The 27419-nt window shown below is 31.5% G+C and overlaps 1 protein-coding gene and 1 long non-coding RNA gene across 2 annotated transcripts in view; both read right to left on the reverse strand.

Moving 5' to 3' along the window:
* Nucleotides 1-27419, reverse strand: part of LOC115878457 (forkhead box protein J2-like) — a 200498-nt gene that overhangs the window by 24447 nt on the left and 148632 nt on the right. The window contains exons 2-3 of the mRNA XM_030894975.1: nucleotides 25546-25689; nucleotides 20218-20535 (exon numbers count right to left, since the gene is read on the reverse strand). Of these exons, the coding sequence (XP_030750835.1) occupies nucleotides 20218-20535; nucleotides 25546-25689 (462 nt within the window). The remainder of the gene's footprint in view (nucleotides 1-20217; nucleotides 20536-25545; nucleotides 25690-27419) is intronic.
* LOC115878465 lies at nucleotides 8981-9968 on the reverse strand. Its single transcript, XR_004049532.1, has 3 exons — nucleotides 9841-9968; nucleotides 9525-9647; nucleotides 8981-9454 (listed from the first exon to the last, which is right to left on the reverse strand). It is a non-coding gene; the product is annotated as an uncharacterized LOC115878465 (long non-coding RNA).

Raw genomic sequence — 27419 nt, forward strand, 5'->3', positions numbered from 1 at the left:
TTATTTTTACTGATTTAAAATAACTCTAACAAAAATAACTAAGGTAATTTGATATTATATACTATTAACAGCTAATCAATAATATTTGTTGCTTATTTTAATTATTGTAATAAAAAAATAGCAAAAAATAGTTCATAAGGTCTGGCGTATATTAATTGGACCAAAAGCTACCATACCGTTACCATTGAGTGCAGCCATCTTTTTGTTTTAAAACGGCATCGATTCTCCTCTGCAAAATTATCCCAAATTTCCTGAAGTTTTTGCTTTAGCTCGGGGATAGTGCGGACTGGAGAAGTTCGGAGTGCTTTTTTCATTTGGTGCCATAAGTAGGGGTCGTCTTGTCTTGATCTTGATTTCAAGACAAGATCAACACAAGAAATTATTTTTGGTTTTCAAGACAAAACGAGAAATTACTTCTCAAGATCAAGATTTCTTGACAAGAAATCAAGAAAATCTTGAAATTTCTTGATATTTCTGATAAAAAAGAAATTTTCGTTTACTTAGGTATTTGTATATTATATGAATACCCATTAATTGGTGGATAAAAAATTATTAAGCAAAAAATATTTGTTCGAAGCGGCACTTTGTCGGATGTCCAATGTCCAAAGTTGACCTCTAAAGTCGGATGTCCAAAGTTGGCATACAGTGGGCCAACAATGTTATGGCCTACGATATTAGAATTAAAAAAAAAATTACAAAGCGGGTCTACTTCAGTGGCATACAGACATTTTAAATTAACGTAAAACTTTTAAAATAAAAAAAAACATTTTAATGTACGCCACTGAAGTAGAGTAGCTTTTATCATTGTTGTTTTAACTGTTTTTATCTGTAGTAGTATTATATCACCGTCACTACTGTCAAAGTCACTAATTAAACTTCTACGTCCAGGTGTCTGAGGTGGTAGGTATTCTGAATGAGATTCAATTACGAATGGCTCAGATTTGCTGCTCAACGAATCATCACAATCACTCATTTTAATGTCAGATAATAATAATAATAATTAACAAAATTATGTAAATCTGATGATGTTGGCTACTGTAGTATAATGAGCCCAAAGTTTTTGAATTTTTTGAAAATTAGATGCCTGACCCTCGATTTTACGCATAAAGCATAAACATCACATTAACCAATCTAACCGCGACTTTTAAACAGGAGGTTCCCCTTCAAAAAACGAATTTTAAACGGGGGTTCCCCTTTTGTCAAGATATCAAGAAATTTCAAGATTTCTTAAATCAAGACAATAAATCAACTCTCAAGAAATGGTCAAGACAAGATTTCTTTTTAATTCTTGAAAATACTTCAAGACAAGACAAGAAATTGCTTGTCAAGACAAGATTTCTTGTCTTGCCGATTCCTAGCCATAAGGTCTCAATTGGAGATAAGTCCGGGCTACTTGAAGGCCATTTTAAAACAGGCATATTCATTTCTTCAAACCATGACTGGACAGTTCGAGCAGTGTGGCATGCTGCGCCATCCTGTTGAAATATGAATCCTCCTTCTGGTAGTTGAATCATTGGAATGGACGGCAGCAATTGTTCTTGTAAAATATTGTTGTGTGTACTTTGTATTTTAAATACAGGTACGGACGAAAAGCTATAACCCTTCAAAACAGTTAAAATATGTAGGTGGCGCCCCTTACAGCAGTCATGCTTACATTAAAATCAAATTTCTCATGAAAAAAAAAACACACAGACACCAGTTAGTTCAGAAATTATTTTAAAATAAAAATAAAACTTCTACACCCTGTATCTCCGAAACAAAGCATTTTAGTACATACATTTATACGAACTTTCTTAGTTATTTTTATCATCAGAACATGCTGCCGAAGTTTCCCGAATACAATTCGCACAACTCCGTATAAGAAAGAACCTTTGTTGAAGTTAAATAAGAAATTTTTGCTCAAAACCGATGCTAAGCGAATATCGAATCTACCTCCGCGCGACAAGGAAATTGCATTTCGAAATTAAACTCGGTTCGTTCCACGGAAAATTTCCCAGCGTCACATTTTCTACGGCTGCAAACAAACGACTTTGCCGCTGCGGCCGTGACCACGTCGTTTTCCCTCGAAACTTATTGTGCCGCAGCATAATTTCCTCCGGAGCAAGGCGGCTCCTTCAGGAGTTTGCTCTTAGTTTGCATAATGTGTTTATGGGCGGGCCTGCCCTGTTTGTTTCCAAGTTAACGACTGTATATTCGGAGAGCCGGGCGAAATTCAATTTTGCGTCTTATATATTTGTTTGTGATATTGATTCGATTCGAGGGGCTCAGGGCCAGGCAGGATTAATTAAAGACGCCTCTGTGAAGGATACAGTTGCTGGTGACGCCCATATATATTTTTTGCAAAAGTATTTCGTTGTAGATTAAAACAGTTGAAGTTCTGACAAACGCCAAGCATTTATTTTTGGTTTGACAGATTTTACAAATAAAAAACCGTTGACAATCCAAATAGAATTTTTGGACACATATTAGGTAATGTTTCTGATAATTGTGTCTCTGTTTCTTGACACAAAATGGAAACGGTCAGAAATAGGAAACATTTTCGAAACCTATATAAATATTTTATATGTCTTTATTACATGTGTTTTCAACGTGGTGGCACATTTCAGGAAACGGTTAGTTTCCTGAAATGGGTTTCGATGCGGAATTAAAAATTTTTGGAGGAAATGTTTCGAAACATTTTCTGCAATTTATGTCCAAGATGTTCCCATTTTCAGCAGCCACTGTTTCTAAATGCGAAGAAACAAAATACTAAACTAAAATAGTCTACGAGGATTTGTGTGGATTTCAAAATGAAAACAACCATCAACAATGTCATCTATGAAAATATGAGCCCTTCCTGGACACAAACGGTACATTGTGAGACAGAAAATTGTAGAGAGAAACAAGCCCTATAACATAGGATACAACATTTTAATAAACAGTGCTTTCCATAAAATCAATAAAATGAAAAATATACGAAATAATATACATGTTCTGATTTCTTTCGAAAATCGACATCTATGAAACTATGAACCCTGGACACAAGCGGTACATTGTGAGACAGGAAATTGTAGAGAGAAACAAGCCCTATAACATAGGATACAACATTTTAATGAACAGTGCTTTCCATAAAATCAATAAAATGAAAAATATACGAAATAATATACATGTTCTGATTTCTTTCGAAAATCGACATCTATGAAACTATGAACCCTTCCTGGACACAAAGAGAGTGTCCTTTTTTTTTGTTTTAATTATAGTACTATAAAAACTTGATGAATGCTTAAAACTGCAGAATAAAATCCAAACAATAAAGTAAGGTTATGTTCTCATGTTTGACAAAAGATCAAATAAATTATGGAAACTTTTCAGGACACAAAACGGGTACGAAATCTTGGTAAATGTGAGCCACATCTGTTTCTTAAAAGTTTCGAAAAATTTGTGGCACCATTTATGTAGCAAAACCATATTTTAAATTAATTACATAATTAATTATGCAATTAATCAACAGTAAGTAAATAGATTTAAAATAAGTTAATAAAAATATAATATATGAAATCTGGCCTGATTATCCGGTGCAATTCTAGGCTTTGGCTCGTCCTTCTGGATGGTGTGTGGACGTTAGGTGTGGGAGCTCATCCCCAATCTACCACAGCCTCGAACAGCCCCTTACAATACCACCAGCCATGTGGAAATCAAACATGGATCATAGATACAGGCTCTCGTACCTCAAACCACCAATCACGACATATAACTCGCCATGTAACTGGACGGTAAAACCCTGGAAACGACACAACTTATGCACAAAATGCATTTTAACAATTTTAGAACTTACCTCACGATGCTGAGGGTTTACTCAAAAATTAAATTCATGACAGGACAACCAAAACCATGTTTAGAAAATCTGTAAAGAGATAAGGTTGAACCAAAAGAATAAAAATGTGATGAAGATCAAATTTACCACCAAAATACCCATGAAAACTTAAAATTGATTCCTTCCCCAAATGCCAGGAACAAATCCACTGGGAGTTGGAGTAGTGGCATTTTCTTTTTGATGGTGTTCCAAGTCTATGAAGCTAGCAATGACCTGTTAGTAAACTTACTACAATTTGGACAGTTTTTCTGCATTTGCTTGTCAGGAATATCTTAAACTAGGACATTCATTCACGAGAAAAAGAAAATTATATCATATATACCATGTTAAACATTTCACAGTTCTATTTTTACATGTTATCACAGATAACATATAATCCAGATGGCCATTGCTTACGGAACAGCATGTTTTCGATGAGACAGTTCCCTATTAATGACACAGAGGGCGCCTATAGCCAAATCTAATAATATTTTTAAAACGAACGAATTTGGAGCCACACCACGGCCACGCGATGTGAAGCGACGTAGCCGGTTGTTCACATTTATAAGCAAATTCCCGGTCAAACCCAGGGAAAATGTATATTCGGACTTTAATACTAGACAATTGATATGAAAATACTAGTCGCAGTGGATGTTTGAAAGTCAGAATTTCTAGATGCATATATGCTATTTATAGCCATGAAATTTATAATTTAGTTTTATTTTTATTATTTGTCTCTTAATATTCATTAGCTGAAAATAAGGGTAAAGGTTATCTATATAGTAATAAATAAAATTTGGCACATAGGTTCCTTAAGTGATGTAAATGAGCACTAAGAAGGGATTTTTTGAAAATTCGACCGCTAAGGGGGTGAAATTAGGGATGAAAAGCTGCATAAAAATTTGTTAAAATCTGGTTTAAGAGTATGAAATTTTTCACGAGTGCTCCTTGACTGACGTAATTGAACACTAAGGGGCAATTTTTGGAAATTCGCTCGTTAAGGGGGTGATATGGGGGGTACTTTTGTATACAAAAAAAAGCATGTCCTAGGACTACGAAATTTTGCACAGAGGTGCCTTAAGTAGCGTAACTTAACAGTTCGATTATACAAAGCGATTTTAGGAAATTCTTCTACTAAGGGGTGAAACTGGGGGTGAAATTTTGTATACTTTTTTAAAATTAGTCCGAGGAGTTTGAAATTTGGAAATTGTTAATTAAGCGACGAAAGTGAGTACTCAGAAACGAATTTTGGACATTCATCCCCTAAGAAATAAGGGATGAAAATTGGTATAAAAATTTGTCAAAATCGGTTTTAGAAGTATGAAATTCTGCGTAGACGTTCCTTATGTAACTTAATTTAGCACTAAGAGGCAATTTTAGGAAATTTTCCCTCTAAGGGGGTGAAATGAAGGGTGAACGTTCTGAAAAAAAATCTGTCCTAGAAGTATGAAAATTTGCACAGAGGTTCATCAAGTGATGAAAGTTATACTCAGAAGCGAATTTTGGGCATTCATCCCTTAAGAAATAAGGGATGAAAATATGTACAAAAATTTGTTAAAATCGGTTTTAGAAGTATAAAATTGTTCGCAGACGTTCCTTATATAAGGTAATTTAGCACTAAGAAGCAATTTTTCGAAATTTTCCCTCTAAGGGGGTGAAATGAGGGGTGAACTTTCTGAAAAAAATCTGTCCTAGAAGTATGAAAATTTGCACAGAGGTTCCTCAAGTGATGAAAGTGAGTACTCAGAAGCGAATTTTAGGCATTCGCCCCATAAGAATTAAGGGATGAAAATTTGTACAAAAATTCATTAAAATCGGTTTTGGAAGTATGAAATTTGCGCAGACGTTCCTTATGTAACGTAATTTAGCACTCAGGAACAATTTTTGGAAATTCGCCCTCTAACGGGGTGAAATGAGGTGTGGACGTTCTGAAAAAAAATTGCTTGTTATTACTAAATTACGTTACATAAGGAACAAACAGAATTTCATACTTCTAAACCCGATTTTAACAAATGTTTGTACAAATTTTCATCCCTTATTTCACTCTCTTAAGAGATGAATGTCCAAAATCCACCTGTACAAAATTCCACACTCGTAGGACTGTTAGTTTTAACTAACAATTTATTAAAGTGCAACTATATAAAAATTATACAGGGTGGCGCCTCTCATATGACTCGGAGGCTCCAAGGAGAACGACCAATTCGTATTGAAATGAAATTTTGTGATCATATGTAAGTTAATTCTGCGTACGTTTTAAAAATATAGAGAGTTCTACAGGGTGTCCCCAAAAAAAGTTACACATCAAATTTGTATTTTTTTGTAAGGGAATACCCCCTTTATTAATTAATTTTTAGATTCTAAGAGAAAAATAAAGGTGTGTTTTATTAGGGAAGTATATGACTGAAATGTAAGGTTTTAGACTTACTTAAGATTTTGAAGAACAATTTTTAAATTTCAAGAAAAACTACCTAAATTGGAATTTACTCTATTGCACTTTAAATCAAATTAAAACCTGACCCATAAAGTTATACAGGGTGGGGCAAAATTAATGCTGAACATTGGTATAACCTGTATAACTCCTTTAATACCCACCCTGTATAACTCCTTTAGTTTAATTGAATCACCCAGAATATTATTCCGATATTCAATGGGAAATTCATGTCACTTCCAAATACTATTAAGGTTGCCGGCCTACCCCTCAAACAAAGATTTTCCTAGATATTTTCATTTCTATGATTTAGTGTGAATAGATCTTTATTATTTGATAAAATCTAGGGTGGCTGTGATATGTCTGACGTTACTTCAACATAACTGTCAAATTAGTTCAACTTTAGCAACTAGTTATCATTTTGTGTCAGTTCGTCAGTTGAAACAAAAAAAAATCTAAGAAATTTTCCGAAAATAGAAACTTATCCTACATCAGAGAGAATTGATATGATTCTCTTAGTTAGCTACTAAATTTTATCTAGTCTGGGCTTTTTTATTTGATTAACATATATCAAATAAAAAAGCCCAGACTAGACAGTGTTAACAAAACTCGACCAAACCAAACCAAACTATTGTCTGAAACTGCATTTTTTTACTTACTAAATATGAATTTTACTTTGTTTTGTTGATCTTTGAAAGGTGTATAAAGTCGAATCATTTTAGATTGGACATTTAAATTTTATGGGATTTTCGGGATCCCGGAATTTAATATCGGGATTTCGGAGATAAACATACACGCCGCCGGGATCCTGGGAGTTCGGGATTTCAGGAAACTCTAGTCGTGAGATTAATGATGTACAGATGCATGTCATGTTGATTTGGAAGTGACAATCGATAAGATTTATCATATAATTTTACATACCTATTAAACGACAGCGATCTTCATTTCCAAGCCCACTCCCATGCCTTTTTTTTCTATCGTACGGTATATTCACTAACTGCATTACCTACTTATAATTTATAACAGTTTATATTCACTGATTCATTTATAATTTGTATCCACTTAATATTACTTGATTTATCCATCGTAAACTTTGCATAGATATAGAAATATAACGATGGACAACTCTTAATGTGTTAAATTATACCCTACGATCGAAAAAAAAACGGCGTCCGATTGGTTTGGAAATGACGATCGATGACATTCCCCATATAATTTTACATATCAAATGACAGCGATCTTCATTTCATAGCCATCGCTGACGCCGTTTTTTTTTCGATCATACGGTATATGGTAAAAGCCATCGATCACCATTTCTAAGGTAACTTAACGCCGTATTTTTACATACAAAATGTGCAAAAAAATTCTATATGAATGAACTCACAATTTTCTATCCACTTTGTACATAAATTAGGATCTCTTGACGCATGAAACTTAAACACATGTACACCTGATTTCCGAGAAATCTACAATTGTAAAATTGACACTTATTACCAGATATTTTAATAATAATTATCACTAATCACACAGTTGTAATCAAAGACAGTCAAAGGTATATAGTATATTACCATCACAGATTACCATATATTACCCGGCTTTTAAAATATCCATTAAAAACAAAAAACAGTAACGACATATCTAAATATTCTATCCTTGTCGCATATGGTTCGTTCCTGTATTATTCTGTGATAAGGGAAGGAATAGAGATTTTCTGTGATAAGTGGTAAAGCTAGGTTTTCATATGTACAAATTTGGCAAACTTTCCAGGAAATTCGGTCATATTTTTATTATAAAATTATTTATCATAAACAAATTTATTGTAAAAAAAAAATTTGAACGTATATTCAAATTTTAAACGTTTCAATTAATAAATAACGTAAATCACTTTTAAATTAAATTTAAGAAAAAAAAATCAAAATTAATAAAACGTAAATCACTATAACAAATCATTATTTTAATTTCAAATTTATATTTCGAAGTTATATTACAAGTTATTTACTGTTGTCTTAACAGAGTATATCAAGACAAATGCGAAACTTTAAGGGGTGTATTCTTTGTTATTTGTCAACATTTTTAAAATAAGCTGAAGAGGTTGAAATAAACTATTTCTAATATTCGTTAATTTGACAAAAAACTGGAGCAACGGTATGGAAAAAATGGTTAGATTTGTATATTTAGAACGTTTTTATGACTTGCAATTTTTCCATTAAATTCATTATTTGAAGTTAAAAATAAAATGTAAATCATTATGTATTGGGACCAAAAAAATATTTTAGCAAAGAAGCTGTTCGCCTTAAAAACAGTTTTATTTTCTACTACTGTAAAATATTTTTACAAACGACATATAAAGATAATTGATCGACAAACATGTTTTAAGCTACCCTTCCTAAATCTTCCTTAAAATAAAAAGATTAACAGATGGGAATACATATTATACCGTATGATCAAAAAAAAACGGCGTCCAGTTGGCTGGGAAATGGCAATCGATGACATTTCCCATATAAATTTACATTTAAAATGACAGCGATCTTCATTTCATAGCCATCGCTGACGCCGTTTTTTCGATCATATGGTATATCAAATAAAGTATTATTAGAAAAGCTCACTAGATTGTTTTCTAGTAAAAAAGACCTTATTTTGTCACAACAGGTGACATTTTTTTGTTTTAAATCAAGTAGGTTTTAAAAAAACTACAATAGGTAAAAAAGTTTCTAAACAAATAGAATATCCAAATTAATTTATTTCCAATGACAATAATGTGTAAGTTTGTAATTAAAGTTAGTTAATAAGAATAATAGGTGTAGTATATTTCAACATCATTCACTGGTTTTAAAAACATCAAAAAATATGCATGTGTTTTCATAGTATAAATATGAATTGTTCCTTACGTTAGTTCTTATTGATATAAAAGCAAAAAAGTATAAAAATTAAAAGCTGCAATTTTATTAAAAATATGTTATTCTAACACATATTTTTTTAACTGTAATGTTCTAAATTGATCAAAATATAAATGTTATTTTTTTCCTAGGAAAAATAAAACTTCATAACTTAATTTTCATAAATAAATTTATTTCTATTAAATTTTATAGAGCAATTTGTATTACAGTTTTATTTCACATATTTTGTAATACTGCTTCGGTGCAGTGCCCCATTGCTATCTGTGAGTTCATTTAAATTATGACGACATTACTGATCTAGAAGATAAAAATGTACCTAAGTACCTTAATATTATAATCAAAAATGGCTAATTTTGTAAATGATTACCTATAATGGTTAGATGAGTTATGAATGTAAACTTCTTTACGTTGGTTTCTTGAAGTTAGGTGATATTAATTATCTTCGCATCATCATGGGCTCTAATCAACTGTAGAGTATTCGTCAATCAACCTGAAATATGTAATATTATTTACTTTATATTTACGAAAAATTATAATTTTCTTTTTATGAAAATTTTGAGTTAAAATTTAAATGTGATTAGAATAAATATACATCAGTATTTAACATTTTATCATAGGTAATATTCTATATATTACCTGTGATTTTATGCTAAAAATGTTAGTTTTGTGAAAATATTACTTACCTATAATATTTAAACGAGTTCCTGAATGTACAATTTGTTTATCACGATGTCAAGTTCTAAAATCTTGTATTGGTTGTCTAAAACTGTTTGATTTTGCTTAGTTATATTGTATCCTATATTTTATTAAACAAACTCGAAATAATGTTTATAATTACCTTCATCAGCCTTCATATCATTAAAGTGATAATAATAATCACTTATCATTATCAGTCATTATGTAGTTATTTGTTCATTTGTTGCACTGTTTCACTCTGTTTGTTGTTGTTTGTTTTTAAAGATCATTTTTAAGGTTAATGTCATATGAAACTTTTCGTAATTAGGCAACTGGCAAATGACGTGTGACGATAAATTAATAAAATAATAATGAACGTATTAAGTTAAATATTTATATATTAATTTAACATATCTATTTTATGTTTATAAATTACATAATTTTTAATTTGGTATACCTTTAATTTTATATATTCATAATGAAATGAAATAATTTCGATCGATTTCGATATAACGTTTGGCAACCACGCAACTGAAGTGCAAGCGACATCTGTGCAAGAGAAGCAAAACCTCCCAAAAAAGTTAGAAAAGAAATCTAAAAATTTCATATTATTCAAATGTCACTCCAATATTTTTCCAAATTGGAGTGAAATTAGGGTGACAATTTTTAACACGTAAGGAGCCATCTGGATTATGTGTTATCTGTGATGTTATATTATTTAGCAAAAAGTTGAAAGCGAACGAATTATAAATTCCTCACCTACGACCGAGCAAGATAGGAATCTTTCCCGTTTACTCCCCAACTAAAATAGCGCTTTCGGGGTTTTGCCGAGCTTCTAGGTTTCCGCTTGCTCGTCCCGCCCCACTTCTATTATTCAAAGGGGCTGTTTCGCGTCCTAGCTTTAATACTGCATAACGGCGGTCGCCGGCCATGAATTCTAAGCACCTAGAAACCTTCTCGAACTAACGTGTACTAATACAAACTGAAAACCAGACCAACAAAGACGGTTATCCGCTCCGCGGGACACATTCTACAAGATATTTTGGCGAAACAGGTTAAATGGAGTTTATAGTGTTTGTTAACAAGTCTCAAAAATCGTATTTAAATAAGAAATATATAATGACTGTTTGTTGTTAATACTCTGTTTTTTCTTCTCAGGAAGATTTCGACAGACGATGACAGAAAAAAAGCAGATGACGTCCATACCAATCCATTTATTTATCTAAAAAAAGTTTCTAATATTTTTAAGTTAACTATGGATGGGTTTATACAGGGTGTATTTATACAAATACCTAAGTTGCCATATTATCAAGAAATTATGTTTTTTAACTAAAAACTAAAAAAAAATCCAAAAAATTTTTCAAAAAATTTCGAATTTTCGAAATTTTTTTTTCGCCAAGAAAACCTCATAGGCGTGTTTCTGGGGTTGAACTATACTACTAGTTAAAATATTTGCACTTATTTCTGGGACACCCTGTATATAAATCCGTCATGCGTCATCTCTTGTTGTTTTTAACCAGTTTTATTGGTTTAATTCAAAAATTACAGATCATATTTCAATATTATCGGTTTGACGGAAAGTTATGAGAGTTGTCTAACTCTTGTCAAATTATAGGTTATAATCAGGGGCGGGAAAGTGAAATAGCAAAAGCGGTTCCACCGTTTCCACGGAAATCTCAAATAAAATAGTTCCAGCCCTAGCCACTAGGTGGTAGTGCAATTAATTTTTAGGTTAAGAAGTTGCTACTAGTTATTGCCAGATGGCGGTAAATCAGAATTTTTTTGTAGTTTCCAACGGTCATTGTCATATTATTGTCAAATTCTCAAAAAATGTTGTCGTTGTCATAGTCCAAACCAATCATAATATTATCAAATAAATGATTATCAAAACGTTTTTCAAACTACAATTTGTTCTATGAATTTGTTATATGTGTTTTAATTAGACAATTCCTTTTGTTTCTGGCCCTAAAAATATAATGTAAGTCTTTTATTTTTGCCATCATTTAAGTACCTATTTATACTTACTCCATTTACAAAACTTTGGGCGTATTACGTCGGTCTTGTTTTATTATAATAAACGATGTTTAAATATTTGACTTATAAATAAGAACTTTAAATAATAAATAATATTTCACATGTTTGGCTTTAATTTTATTTAATAATTGTATATATTATACTGTTAAATTTTATTTTTTACACATCACAACGATACTTGTTATTAGTATTGTTGAATTTGTGTAAAAAATAAGAATTAATAATCAAATTTAATTATTTTAGAGTAAAATTATTAGTAAATACGCTCATTTAAAAAGCCCGCGCTTCGATCCATTTAAAACAAGCCCTACTCAATAGATGGCGCCACTTCTGTAGGACCATTTTTCAGTATGGCAGAGTCCATTCTTTTTCTAGCTAGGTATATTCTTTGGTTATAATTTTGTGTCAAATTTATTTATGCAAATTATGTCAAATAGAAATGATAAATATTTTGCATTTTGCATTTTGGACTGTGTTATTACGCTTGTTTTGTGTTTTTTTAAAATTAAGTGGGGAAAACTCGAGGGAAACTTAAGTGTTGACCCAGATCATAGTTTACAGTTAATATTCGATGCCCAGAGACCGCCAGAGATTATGGCCAGAGAGTTGTATTAAGCCACAAATAAAGTTTGTATACCATCTCGTATATGGTTCCAAAAACTGAAGTATCTGTAAAATAGCAGCACACGATAGGTAAATAATACATTTTAGTAGGTACTGCAGAGATAATGTGAAAAGGTACTGGTTTACAAAAACTAAAATTAAAGTTAATTAATCAACTTTTAATGTATAAAATTCAGTAAGTGTTATTATTAAAAAAAATATTTTGTTTTATTTATGTTGTGTTTTATTTATTCCTTTACAATATTATTTTTTTATATTTTCGTAAGTTATATTAATAAATGTAACAATAAATGCAGGAAGTTGCTTAAGCTTGAAGCACAGCTTAAAAGCAGGAAATCTTTTTTATATTTTTTTTTGGTATATGGCGTTTTTTTAAAATACACCCTTGCTTATTTTGTATTAACACATGCTGTAATTGTTTTTAATAAAATAACTCTATTAGATTTTTTTCAGTTTTATACAGTTTTTTTTCACTATATTTTGAAGTAATCACTTGTCACTCAAATTTTAAATATATTAATTTTCTGCTATGCGTTCCAATTGTACCAACTTATTTCTTTGTAAAATAAAATAAACTAGGTATTTTGAAAATAAAATGACAGACACATCTATCACTGTTAAGGATCTTGTCGTTGGGCAGACTATAGTAATATACGGTGTTGATAATACTATTTATCTGTATTGGGTGCGTCTCAAAAGTGACCCACCCCCAATAACTTTTTTATTTTTTTAGATAAAAAATCGAGATTTGGTGTTTTAGTATTTGACATAAAGTAGGATTGATTGATGTATTCAATTGTTTTCGGCCACTTTCACCGGAAATTACTACAACTTTTGATTTTTAATTGGTACCCTCGGTATTTTTTACTTCTTTACTTCAAAAGAAAATGACATGAAAATGACACTCTGAATAGACTGACATATAATATGTCAACTTTTAACATTTTCGCTTAAAACAGAATTGTATTTTTAGTTTAGTTTTTAGGCTATGTTAAAAACACTAATTTTTAATCAAGGAGCCGTCGGAAAATAGATTTGATCGTCTAATGTTTTTATTGTCTGGTTCTGGCCTGTTAAAAAATGCCCAAATTGTATTTTTAATCATCAATCTCAATTTCTCAAGTGGGACGAGGGTGGCTCGATTAGTATATTTGCAAAAAGCATTTTTACGAATAATTTGGTACCATATACTTGGTATTTGGAGTCAAATTGTCGTTATGAATCGCCATTTTGCAATTTCAAATAAATAATATTTGAAAATGTCAAAAGTTGATATATTTATGATATGTCATGCAATTCAGAGTGTCATTTTCTATCGAATAAAGGAAGAGAATACCGAGGGTGCTATTTAAAAATCAAAAGTTGTATTCATTTCCGGTGAAACAGGAAGTGACCGATAACAATTAAATACGGCAATGAATCCTAATTTATGACACCCCCGGTATTTTTAACTTTATTCGATAGAAAATGTCACTCTGAATAGAATGACATATCATATGTCAACTTTTGACATTTTCGCATATGGCTTATTTGAAATTATAACTTGCGGTTCGTAACAAAAATTTGACTCGACATACCAAGTGTGTGATATCAAATTATTCGTAAAAAATGCTTTTTCGAAATATGCTAATGAGCCACCCTCGTTCCATTTGGAAAAATTGAGATATGATTAAAAATACGATTTGAGCATTTTCTAACTGGCCAGGACAAGACACTAAAAATATTAGACGATCAATTTATTTTCCCTTGATGAAGAATTAGTGTTTTTAACATAGTCATGGCGCTCTAGATTTAATTTTAAAATACAATTTTTTATTAAGCGAGAATGTCAAAAGTTGGCATATGATATGTCATTCTATTCAGAATGTCATTTTCTATCGAATAAAGTAAGAAAATACTGAGTGTGCCATTTGAAAATCAAAAGTTGTAGCCATTTCCGGTGAAACAGGAAGTGACCGATAACAATTAAATACGGCAATGAATCCTAATTTATGTCAAATACTAACATACCAAATCTCGAGTTTTTATCTGAAAAAATCAAAAAGTTATAGGGGTGAGTCACTTTTGAGACGCACCCGGTATATCATATTACATCTTTATTCTCATAGTAATATATTATAATTTACGGCGCAGAATTAAGAACAGGAGGGGGGGGATTTCCAAATAAAGGTTGACTCTCCACTATACCTTTCGTATCAGCTACCTTCCGTTTCCCTTCCGTTTACATAAAATATTATATGATGTAAATGAATAGGATAATGCAAACTATTCCGGTTCCGGTTCCCTTCCGTTCCATATTCTTTCCTTCCATAAAGCTTGTCTTAATGGAACTGTTCCTCGTGTTCCATGATATCTTCAGAAAGTCTAATTTGTATTATCATTTATTATTCAAGCTAAATAAACTTTTTCAGATGAGACCTGTTTTGTTAGTGGAGACATAACTGGGGCTATTTGAGCTGTAACGAAATTTTTTCATAAAAAATTTAAGCACTAGTTGATTCAAATATAAAGGATACCATTAATATTGATTAAATTATTTTTTATCCTTTCATAGTCTCTGCCTCTTCAATTATTTAATTTTGATCAAGTCGGTATGGGAAAGCTGGGAAGCTAAAAAATGTTGTTCCGGGAGAGTTGTATGGAGTGCTATTACACTCAAAAACCACGAAATTATGCCCTCCTCTTTATGTTTACAAACTTTCGGCTATTTTGCTATCAATTGAAATTGTTACAACACAAAACACAACGCGACGCCCAGTTCGAGTTCTTTCTTAATTTTTACTACTCGAAACAGCGGTACATCACAGAAACTTCATACCTCAGAAGTTTATAATTTCAATAACTGCACTAGTGAAAACTAAAGTACTTAAATATTTTGACATAGTCATGATAGCCGATTAAAATGAACGGTCACCGAAATAGCGTGAAATAGTGGCCGGGCAGTTCTGATTGCCGTCGTACCGAGCGCTGCTGTCAGAACTTTAAAACATTCCGTTGAAATGTCTATAAAAAAAAATCTTTTTCGGAATCATTAAACACGCTCTATAAAAATATATGCATTTTCTGAGCGACGGTCGCCATTTTAAAAATGCGCACTTCGGCGGCCATATTCCAACGCCACAATTGCATGTGTGCGTATATACGAAATTATTTATGAGCGCCTTGTAATTTGAATAAATTTGCGAATGGAATTCGTTCCACACAGGCATACTGTACGCAGGCCCTAAGTGAATACTCGCAACACGCAAGCTGACAGCTGGAAAGCGAAATGGGATACATGTTAATTTGCTTACCTACGTGAATTACCGATTCGACCTAAAAAATAATGTCCGTAATTTGGAGAATATTGGACCAGAATGAAGTGAAGGAAAAAATGTTCTATGCTATTTAGTTTTAGCAATTTTCATATCTAATCATATATCAGAGGAAGAATCTAAAAGAAAAATAGTTTGTTGAAGCTTTTTTAATTCGTAAACCGGAAATTTATAAGGATTACTGTATTTTAAAAGTCGGATGATCGTAATGAATTTGTAACCCGATCTACACTCACCGGCAAAAAAAACCGGCCACTACAAACTAGTCCCAATTTCAGAGTTGGATTTCTCGCGAACCACTCATTAGATTTAAATGATTTTTTTTTTAAATTGCAAATTAATTCCTTCTTAACGGATGCTACGTCAGAAATTTTTACTCCGAATTTATTTTGAGCATATACAGGGCACAACAATAAAACGACATTTTTGCTCGAACTTTGTGACACCCTGTAGGGTGCAGCTTTAGTAGTTATTGCCAAATCAAATCGCCGCATTGTAGCCTCATCTTTTGTGAGTATTTTGTTTTTTTAATCACGACATTATCTCTGTTTGTATTGGAGATACGCTGCTTTAAAACGAACGTCTCGGAAAATTGCTTTGCAGGAAAAATCGCGACCAAACCAATTCACATGTAAACGCGCAAACTGAAGACGTACTCGACGATGTCTTGGAAGTAGTTGGATCCTATGGTAGGCCTCCTTGCAGATAAGCTGTTTTCTTTTAGTCTTCGTTCGATTGTTCTCTCATTGACTTGAGTTCCACGCACGGCTTGTAGCAAATGTAGATTCTGAAACGTCATTCTACGATTTCGTAAAATATTCAGAACAATAAAGCAGTCGTCAATTGCATTTGTTTTCTTCCGGAATCCACTCGCCTGGTGAAATTTCCTGTTTCCATATACCGATTCCAGGCATCCTGGACTGTTGTTCGAGGTATACCCAGGGTATCGCACACACAACGTTGACTTCTTCCATCTTCAATTAAAGCCACAATACGAACAACATCCGTCACAGATAATGGCATTTTTTAATTTGACAACCGTTGTTGTCATATTGCAAATACTCATAAATCCGTTTTCGCGTATGTCGCTTTTACATAAAACTTTCTGCCTGCAAAGCATTTTTCCGAGACGTTTGTTTTAAAACAGCGTATCTCCAATACAAACAGAGATAATGTCGTGATTGACAAAACATAATGCTCACAAAATATGAGGCTACAATGTGATTTGATTTAGCAATAACTACTACAGCTGCTGCACCCTACAGTGCCAAAAAGCTTCGTCTTATTATTGTGTCCTGTATATGCTCAAAATAAATTCGTAATACAATTTTTTGACGTAGCATCCGTTAAGAAGGAATTAATTTACAATTTAAAAAAATCATCACAGTCTAATGAGTGGTTCGCGAGAAATCCAACTTTGAAATTGGGACTAGTTTTTATTGGACGGTTTTTTTTGCCGGTGAGTTTATAATCAAATAATTTTATTTATTTTACTTGGTGCATTGGAAATAAAAATATTAAGTATGTTAATTGTCATTATTATCTGAATAGAGACTATACAGGGTGAGTCTTAAATAAGTGCAAAATAATTTTAGTGGTAGTATATTTCGACCACAGAATCACAATTATGAAGATATTTTCGCAATTTTTTAAACATTTTTTTTTAAATTTTTTTAGTTTTTAGTTAAAAACCAAAATTTCTTGATAATTTCTCAAAATTTAAGCAAAAATTCATTTTTTTTTGGAAATTTTGAAAATAAAATAACGGTACAGAGAAAATATGTTTCTTTTTTCGAGATCTACCAGCCCTGAAAAAATTTGCACTTATTTAAGACTCACCCTGTATAACGAGTCAAGGAATATTTCGACTGGCGACTTCCAAAAATTGACAAAAAAAAACAATTTGATTGTGAATCAAAAAATGGCACCACAACTGTCACTGTAAATGTTCCTCTCGTTGAATAATCTATGCAGAATCACATTTCAGATACCTAAGGTACTCATTCACTTATGAATAAGCACCTTAAGTATCATTAGGGGAGGCTACACCATAATTCGAAATGGTTGAATAAGCTGAACATGATGATATACCCAAATTTAGGATCTAAAATTTCTTAGATATGTGTTACATGAAATTCGCCATACCAACTTAAATCTCAAAAATTTGTCTTTTTTGGAAGTATAAGAAGAAAATATCTTGAAAGAGCTAATAAAATTGAACGAATGTACCCTTTCAAACATGTAGGTAACCCTTTCAAACATGTAGAGCATTAGAAACTAGTTTGTAGAAGTTGATTTATTTATAATAACTACGATTAATATTATGCATATTATTAGATCGTGCACTGAAATTTCCAATTCACAATAAACAAAGTTAAATATAATATCTTTAAATTGCTGACCTGAATATTATTTATTTGAATCTTTCAATTGACTAGACTTTCCTTATTCAATGTTACTTAGCGCTGATCAATATTGTTGCGATGAATATAATCATTGTACTTAGGAGACCGAGTTCTTTCAAAAACTGAAATAAAAAATGCAGGTCCGTATTTAAAAAAATTAAGTTGGCCTCTGTATCTCACAAATTATCAGCCAATTTGAAAATCTAAAAATACTATCAGATAGCCCTAATAAAGTGGCTATGAGAATGTGCAATTAGTTTTTTGATTTTCTAAAAAGTAACGACAGGAAAAAATAATATTTATTTTCAAAAAAATCCGTTTTCTCCAAAAAACTCAGCAATCCTTGAAATTTTTAAAAGTTTTTGGATGGCATCTTGGTGAAGATCCCAAAGCGCAACTGCGTGTCCCAATTTAACCATCGTTCGTATCTATTACGGTTTCCGAGATATCAAAGCTCGTACCTCGAATTTGTAGCACCCTGTATAGTGTTTTTTAACCTATACCAAAGTATAAAGTAACTCTATACAGATATAACTCTCCTTTTTTTGTCATAACATGTAAAGATTATGATCAAAAATACATTAAGGCGACATAAAATTAATTAGAAATAAGTTTAAAAAAAATTGATGGATAAAGATATGGCAGAACTGACAAATATTGTGTTGCTCAATACATCATTGATGAAGATTATTGTACAGATTAAAACCATGTAAGATTTAGAAGCCTGTATAACAACCGAATGCAGAAGAAGGCACTTTTTTAAATCACTTTATCTGCTCTAAAAAGATAGCCAACCAAACATTTTTTAATACGAACTTTTTTTACTACCTTGTATGGTACATCATACAAAACCTCATTGCTATTTCTTTACCGTTTTATGAGAAAATCTTAAATCGTAAATTTTGAAATATCGTTTTTTAAAAGTAAGTAATATTTTTGAAAACTACCTATAGCTCATTGCCTGGAAACTTATATGGTGAAATTTTGATAAAATAATTTAGTACTCACTAAAAACACGGTATGTCGCTAGTGGTAGGAAAAATAATTTTTAGAGGTTACTAGTTTATTTGGTTGCCTGTGATATGCATATACAGGGTGTTTCCTAATTAATCTGAAAAATAAAAAATCGTTAGAAAACGGCTTAAAGCGGGCTCTTAATAAGTATATTTATTTTTTTCTCGGCAACCGTTTGATGAACAAGAAAAACTCAAAAGATCAATTTTGTTGAAAAAGGATGGCCAGCCAAGAAAAAAATATATTTTCTTTAAAAAAGCAGTGGTGTACCATTTATGTTAAGCAAAATTTCGTTTTTTTTTAATTTTTAACACCCTGTAGATCAGAAGGGAAGTACTTTAGACCCAATGGTTATATAAAAATTGTTTTAAGAACACATGAGGAATCACACCACAATTTTTTAGACTAATTAGAAAACACCCTGTATATTGTCAACTTGACAATGATTGTTGATAAATCAAAAAATACCTTTTCTGTGAAAAAAGCCCGATTTTCGCAGGAAAAATTTTGGTTTTTATTGAATTTGGGCCTGCGTCTGCAAATACCCGGTATGTTTTTTAATATTCTATCTATCTAAATTTTAAATATTATAGTCAGAAATAGTTTTATTATTTATTAACTATAAAAATGGTATACTTATAAGTTTTATCAAATATTGTGATTTACTTTCTACCTTGTAGTCAAAATTTATATTTAATAAACTGTAAAATATATATATTCTTATGTTTTATTAAAGTTACTCTGATATACTAATATATCAGTGTAACTTTAAAACTAAATCCTTTGAAATCAAATATAAACATCAAAAATATTTACAGCAGAAAAGGCGAAGGCGCTGGGTTAAACGTAGTCTCTACTAAGAACACGGATGGGCGCTTTGACCCAAAATTTTACTATTAAGTTTCATATCTATCTTAATAGAAGATTACTTTCTTTTATCTATGCTATAGCTTTCAAAAAATTCAAGTTCACATTTCATTCACTATTTACTTACCGGAGTAATTCTGCCAGAACGCCGCTCCACTGTTCATCAGGTCCAGTCCGGAATACCCCCACCCTTTATTCTCCATAGGCGGAGGAGGAGGTGGGGGCTGCTCCCTAGGCATATCCCTTGGTGTGACGTACTGCTGAGGCATCTCCTCGATCTCCTGTTTGATCCTATCGGGCCTCTCCATGATCCTCTCCGGTGTAGGCGGAGGTATCATTGTGGGAGTGTGAGGTGTGTGAGGAGTATGAGGAGTAGGTGGTTGTGGAGGTGGAGCTACTTGGTGCTGCTGTTGCTGAGTCGGTTGCTGGAGCTGAGCAATCTTATCTGTAACAGTATGAAGCAAATATTTGTTGTTATTTCAAAGATATATTTGAAATAGGGAGAAAAATGGAGAATTCTGTGAGGGTGAGGATTATAAATTTTTAATTAAATATTTTTTTTATTTATTTTTATTTCACTTTCTCACTCTTCCGGTAAAACTTTACTATTCTTACATTTAAAACTTTTTGCGACCTCCAATAGAAAAAATCTGCAGGTTATAAAAATTATCTAACTAAATATACACTCATATGGGGGAAATAAAAAATGCACCGGAGAAATTTTTGGTCAAATTTAAAGTGTTATATTATTGATATTTTTAACCCTATTTTTATGATTTTTTTAGCAAGCTGTATATAATTATATCACCTTTTGTTCGTAAACTCAGTTTTTTATAAACTTTAGTATTTGGCGTATTATATAAGGTTAACCGAGAGGTTGTTTTTTACCTTAACTTTAAAACACCCTGCGCAATCATTTCTTGTGTCAATTTTCCTAAATTATAATTTTTCAGTCAGAAACATATCTCCTGAGCATTTTGGTTTTTGAATCATGTCAATACAAGCCTTGGTTAATTTTTAAGAACGAAATGAGCTTGCCACCAACAATTTGCAACTTTTTAAGTATCATTTCTTTTCTGAAGTTATTTTTCAATGTGATAAGGCGGCTTTGATGATTAGTGTGAACTATATATTATTATGAACTGCCCATCACGTTTAGCAAATGCTTGACAGAAAGATAAGAGGTCGCGAAGCAGTACAATTAAATAAAGTTCGCTTGGTCCTTAACGAAGAATAGGAAAGCATAACACAATATTACAGTTGAGGGTTGGAACCTTTGGTGTTACACAGCAAAATAAAACACTAAATCACCACAATACACCAAAAACACTTTTACTTTTACACTGGACGCGCGTTTCGCTAACCATGTTAGCATCATCAGCAGATGATTAGAAACTAAGCTACAAGCAGTGTAAAAGTAAAAGTGTTTTTGGTGTATTGTGGTGATTTAGTGTTTTATTTTGCTATAACACAATATGATATATGCAGCCTCAATGACAGTATGAACGGACGTATACAGGCAGTTATAGCAGCCAAGGGCGGCAATACAAAGTGTTAGGGTATTTAAAAAAAATTCTGTTAGAATGCTTTAGTATTACAGATGGTTTCTTTAATATCGTTAGTTCTATTATCGTTATTAATGTTTATTAAAACCCGGACTGTGTCGTTAGTTTTTAATGTTCTTTTTTTAATTTAGTATAGAGTATCCAATGCAGTGTAATATGAAGTTACGACAATAGTCACCAAAACCATCTCGTCAAAAATTACATCAAAAAGTAATGATAATTAAAAAAATGCAAATTGATCGTTATCAGTTCATTTCGCTCTTAAAAATTAACTAAAGCATGTATTGACATGAATCAAAAACCAAAATGCTCAGGAGTCACGGTTCTGGCCATAAAATTGTATTTTAGGAAAATTTACAGACGAAATTATTGCACAGGGTGTTTTAAAGTTAGGGTAAAAAATCAACCTCTGTATAATATGCCAATTACTAAAGTTTATAAAAAACTGAGTTTACGAATTAAAGTTGATAGAATTATATACAGTTTGAGGAAAAAATCATGAAAATAGGGGTAAAAATAACAAAAATATAACACTTTAAAAATTTTACCAAAAATTTCTCCGTTGCGTTTTTTTGCATCTGAGTGTATACAGTATGTACCCGGATTGTCTTTACAAGAGGAAAAACTTTTTTATTATGGACATTTTGAGAAAAATGCATTCTTCGTAAAAAAATTCCTTGTTCTAAAATGGTTAATCCCGTTTTTTCCAAGAAATACAAACAATATAGAAATGAAAGATACAAACAAAAAATATAAAAAAACATAATAAAGTAAAGTAGAAAATAAGTAATAGTGAATAAGGTAAAGTAAAAAAACTATATATCAAGTAATAATAAAATTAATCGTTTATAAAGTTTATACAAATATTCCTATATAGCAATAATTTCATATAAAATAAATTATATTTTTATGTTTTTTTAGTGTGAATTTTTATGTTCGTGGGACCCAATTCAACCCATCTCATCCGCTTATCAAGACAAGATATTACCTAGTGCCCTAATAATTTTCAAGATTGAAGATTGAGCTTGGGGGCTTTGACGTCTTAAATTCGTCCGGAGGGCGGGAGACAGTGAAATTGGTACATTTAAGTTTAGTGACGAGTCTGCGTTTGACACAAACTTTAGGGCAGACACTGATTATATCTGTGTTCGTGTCATTTCGTTATTAATCGACTGAGATCGATTGTTAGAGATTGTCATGGAATGAAATTATATTGATACAAATATATTAACGATATATAAATAAATGTAAATATCTAATATAATACGAAAATATTAATTTTGGGAATGAAAAGATCAAAAATATTAAGCATTGTTGCCAAATGACTAGATTTTTAGAAATTGTGCAAGATGGGTTCGTTGGAGGACTACTACAGCTACAATTTAAAATAAATTTCTAAAGGTACAAAGTGTCCCAAACAAATAAAAAATATCAAAGTTTAATTTTTTAAATGATATACCTACCGTGTATTTTATTACATTTTTAGTTTCTACGATTAATTATAAAAAAATAAATTAGATTAGGGTATAGCGTACAATCTTACCGTTTTTGAAATATTTACAACTTTGTGAAAATGCAGTAACCAGTAACACTTTTAATGTTTTCTTTCTCTAGGCGTATTTAAATTTTTAAAACCAAATATTGTACCTAAATTTTTCTATTTACTAAATTTTGTGTTGCAATAATAAAAGTTATACTACTTTATACAATGCCTAAACATTTATTTTAAATAATTACTATCTTTAACTACCGGCAATAACTTGTTTACTTAAATGGAATACCCTGTATATTTTATGAGAAACAGATGCACAATTTAATTGTCTATCAAATTTTATGTACCTGACTCTTCAAGTTTTCATATAATTTAGACCTCATTTATCAATATACCCATGTAATATTGACATTTTAGATTATTTTTAAAGATGGAACAAATTTTTAAAAAGTAGAGATACTAATATTGTCGATATAATATGTAGTTCGTTAATTTCATTAAAAAATTAAAAAAAAACTGTTTAAATATTTGTTAGAGGACCAATTAATATGATTTCAGTATTCAAACTACATTAATTGACTGTGTGCGATGATTAATAAATAACTTCTCCAAATACTAAAAAGCTGATTTTGTATGTGTATTAGACAGTGTGGTAAAAAGTATTTTATTTCATTTTTTGACGAATGCTTATTTATAACAACAGAGATGTTCATTTTCATAACTTATTATTATATTGATTTCTGATTCAAATCCACATTTATTTACAATAATTTATTAACTAACACAATAATTAAGTATGTAATTAATATTTGGGCGGAAATAATGGTGGTATATTTAAATAATGGTAAACTCTTTTATAAAGATTTAATTAGTTTTATTTTTGTATACAAAAGGGCTAGTAATATTATCGTTTTTAGCACCTGTACATTTTGTACTTTTATTGCTTTAAAAATAATCTGAAATGTCAATATTCCATGGTTATATTGATAAATAAGGTATAAATTATAAGAAAATAATTTTCTACGAAAACTTGAAGGAATAGGTAAAAAAAATGGTGCATCTGATTCTCCTAAAATATACAGAATGTTCCATTTAAATTAAACAAGTTATTACCGTTTAAAGCTAGAAAGTAGCTTTAGTAGTCCTCCATTCGATCCCATCACTCACAATAACTAATATAACTCAAACCTGTATTATATTATAGTACAGGGTGTTTCCAAAAACATGTGCGATCTCTCGTAGGGAGATTTCTCACATAAAAATAAGATTTAATTTTCATATCAACATAGGTCCGATTCTGCTTTGTTTCGTAGCTACAGGGTGCTAAAGTCTTAATATTTTTTAAGTACTTCTAGTGATTCGAATCAAATTTTAAGGGTAAAAGTTACTATAAGTGCTACATATTTTAATGCTAAACAGGGACGTGCATATGGGCTATCACTGGAATATTTTTCAAAAAAAAAACATGTGCGCCACTGACTTCTTTTCTTTTGATATGCAAATTTTGTAGGCCGTTTAATGCCAATTAAAAGTTATCTCTTGATATTTTGTCGAATTCGGCCTCCTGAGATAACCGCAAATTTATTAATCACAATTAATAAAATTAAAATAAAAATAAAATTAATAAGTTATATATTTCACCTAATTTATTATTAAATATTATTACTATTAGTTATTATTACTATTAGTCCAACATACAGCAATTTCAAAGAAAAAGATAATGGTATTTAAGATAATTACAAAAAACCTTATTTTAAAAAGTTTTAACATCCTCTAACTTTAAAACAATGCATTTCGATACACATATGTTTACAGGAACAGCTTTCTTTTCATAGTTTTTGATGAGGAATCAATGAGTACTTATTTAAAACTTTCACAAGTTAACGATATTAAAATTTTTTAAAGACTGGTTTTTATTAAACCTGGATAAATCAAAAATATGTAAATATTTCTCATCAAGGAGGCCGAAGTCAGGAAAATATCAAGGCAATCGGCATTAAATTACACTATTTCGCAAACAAGAGAAAAAAAAATCAGTGGCGTACATGCTTTCTTTAGAAAAACATTCCAGTCGCATTTATAGTAAGTTTTACCCTCAAAATTTCATTCGAAACGCTAAATGTATTTGGAAGAAAATTATAATGAATTCAAAAAATATTAAGACTTTAACACTCTGTAGCTACGAAACAAAGCAGAAACGGAGCTATGTTGATATGAAAAATAAATCTTATTTTTACGTGAGGAATCTCCCTACGAGATATGGCACATGATTTTAGAAACACCCTGTATAAAAGTGTCATATTGAAAAATATTAACAAGTTAAACCTTAACTTGTTCCACGCATCAGATAAACGTTTTTCGTTTAACACGACAGTATTTAAAAAAAATAAAAACTTACCGTTAATTATATTGATTTGTTCAGCGGCGCCGGATGATTTCAAAGCCTCCTCCAACTGCACCCTTCGTTTCATCTCCACATCCAGCTGATCCTGCATTCTTTTTCTAGCACGTTTCTCCCTTCTCAATCTCTTCTGGAGACTGGCTGCAATAAAAAAAACGCATTACAATAAAGTCAGCGGCCGTATCAAGTACCATAAGCTAACTTTAAATAAAAGTGCAATATGAACTTCAGAGTGCATCAGTTTTTTTTAGGAAAATTTTATTGCTAAATTTTGGTATGTTAAGCCACTGTTTCGTCCATACCAGGAAATAGGTAAGGACAATGGAAGAGCAAGACCGTTTGTATTATTTTTTCTGTTAAAAAATTATTTATTAAAAAAAGTAAAAACACTTAATGCTAAATTTTAATAAAAATATTTTTTCTTCATTTATTGTTGGAACCTTATTTTGCTGTTGTAACGCCAAACAACAGCAAAATAAAAAACACTAAATCACCAAAATACACTAAAACATTGTGGTGATTTAGTGTTTTATTTTGCTGGTTGAAATTTATAAATATACACACATGGCCAAAATTATTGCATATAACGATATTTTTATTTTATTTTGGACCTAATATGATTCTTTTTATATTTTTGGACATATTGGCTAACTACACGACTAACTGATATAAAATTAAAAATCTAAGTGCAACTAGGCTGTTATAATTCTATTTCATAATGAGTGAAAATTAACAAAAACAAATTTCATTTTAAACCGAAAATATTGAAAACAATTTTAATTATTTCTCACTACAAACTAATAGTCTGTATTGCCTCCTCGAGCCTCAATGCAAGCTGTGAGACGACGTGGCATGCTCTCAATTAAGTTGTCCAGAAGATGTTGAGGAATGGCTTCCCATTCTTCGCGCGCAGCAATTTTCAATTCGTTTAAGGTACGGGGGAATCATTCCTTTTAGCAATATGGAGTTTTAGCATGTCCCAAGCATGCTCGATCACATTCATATCTGGAGATATCGGTGGCCACCACAGTTTTCTTATACCCTCTTCCTCACAAAATTCGCGAACCGCTAAAGTGCGATGGGGAGGAGCATTATCGTCCATGTAAACAAATTCATCCCCCACTGCCCCTCGAAATGGACGCACAATAGGCTCTAAAACGTCTCTAAGATATGAGGCACCTATCAATGTACCATCAATAAAAACAAGAGGAGTTCGAGCTCCGTGCATTATACCTGCCCATACCATAATGCTTCCCCCTTGAAACGGGACACGGGGTTGAGCTGCATTCAAGCGTGCTCGTCTTCCAAATGCTCTTCAGACCAAAGTTCGCCGCGAATCTAACACTAGGCCTATTCTTACTTCATCACTAAACATGACGAAATTCCAATTAGGTCCATTTGCTCTCATCTCCTCAGCCCATTGTAGTCGCGTAATTTTGTGCTGTAAATTAAGCTTTGGAACACGTAGAGGCCTCCTTAAATGTAATGCTCTGTCATGGAGTCTCCATGCTATGGTCTTTCTTGAAACATTTACTCCTTCAAGGTGAGTTAACTCATTTTTAATAGCAGTACTAGAAAGCAGGGGATTGCGTCGTGCAATTAGGGATATTTGACGGTCTTGCACAGCAGTAGTAACTCTCTTTCTACCTCTTCCAGGGCGGTCTGTAACCTCATTTGTCTCCCTGATTTTTTTTAAAATTCGCGAAACATCGCTTTGGTTAACTCCTACAATTTCAGCTATTGCAACTTGCCGGTAGCCCTGTTGAGACAGTGTTACTATTCTGACTCTATTAAACTGTGAAGTAATGTTTCTAGGAATTTTAAGGCCAAAACAATGGTCAAATTTCTTTTGAAACCCAAGAGACCACAAA

Source organism: Sitophilus oryzae, unplaced genomic scaffold (assembly GCF_002938485.1).
Source record: "Sitophilus oryzae breed Bouriz unplaced genomic scaffold, Soryzae_2.0 scaffold_1062_pilon_pilon, whole genome shotgun sequence".
Classification (NCBI taxonomy): Eukaryota; Metazoa; Arthropoda; class Insecta; order Coleoptera; family Curculionidae; genus Sitophilus; species Sitophilus oryzae.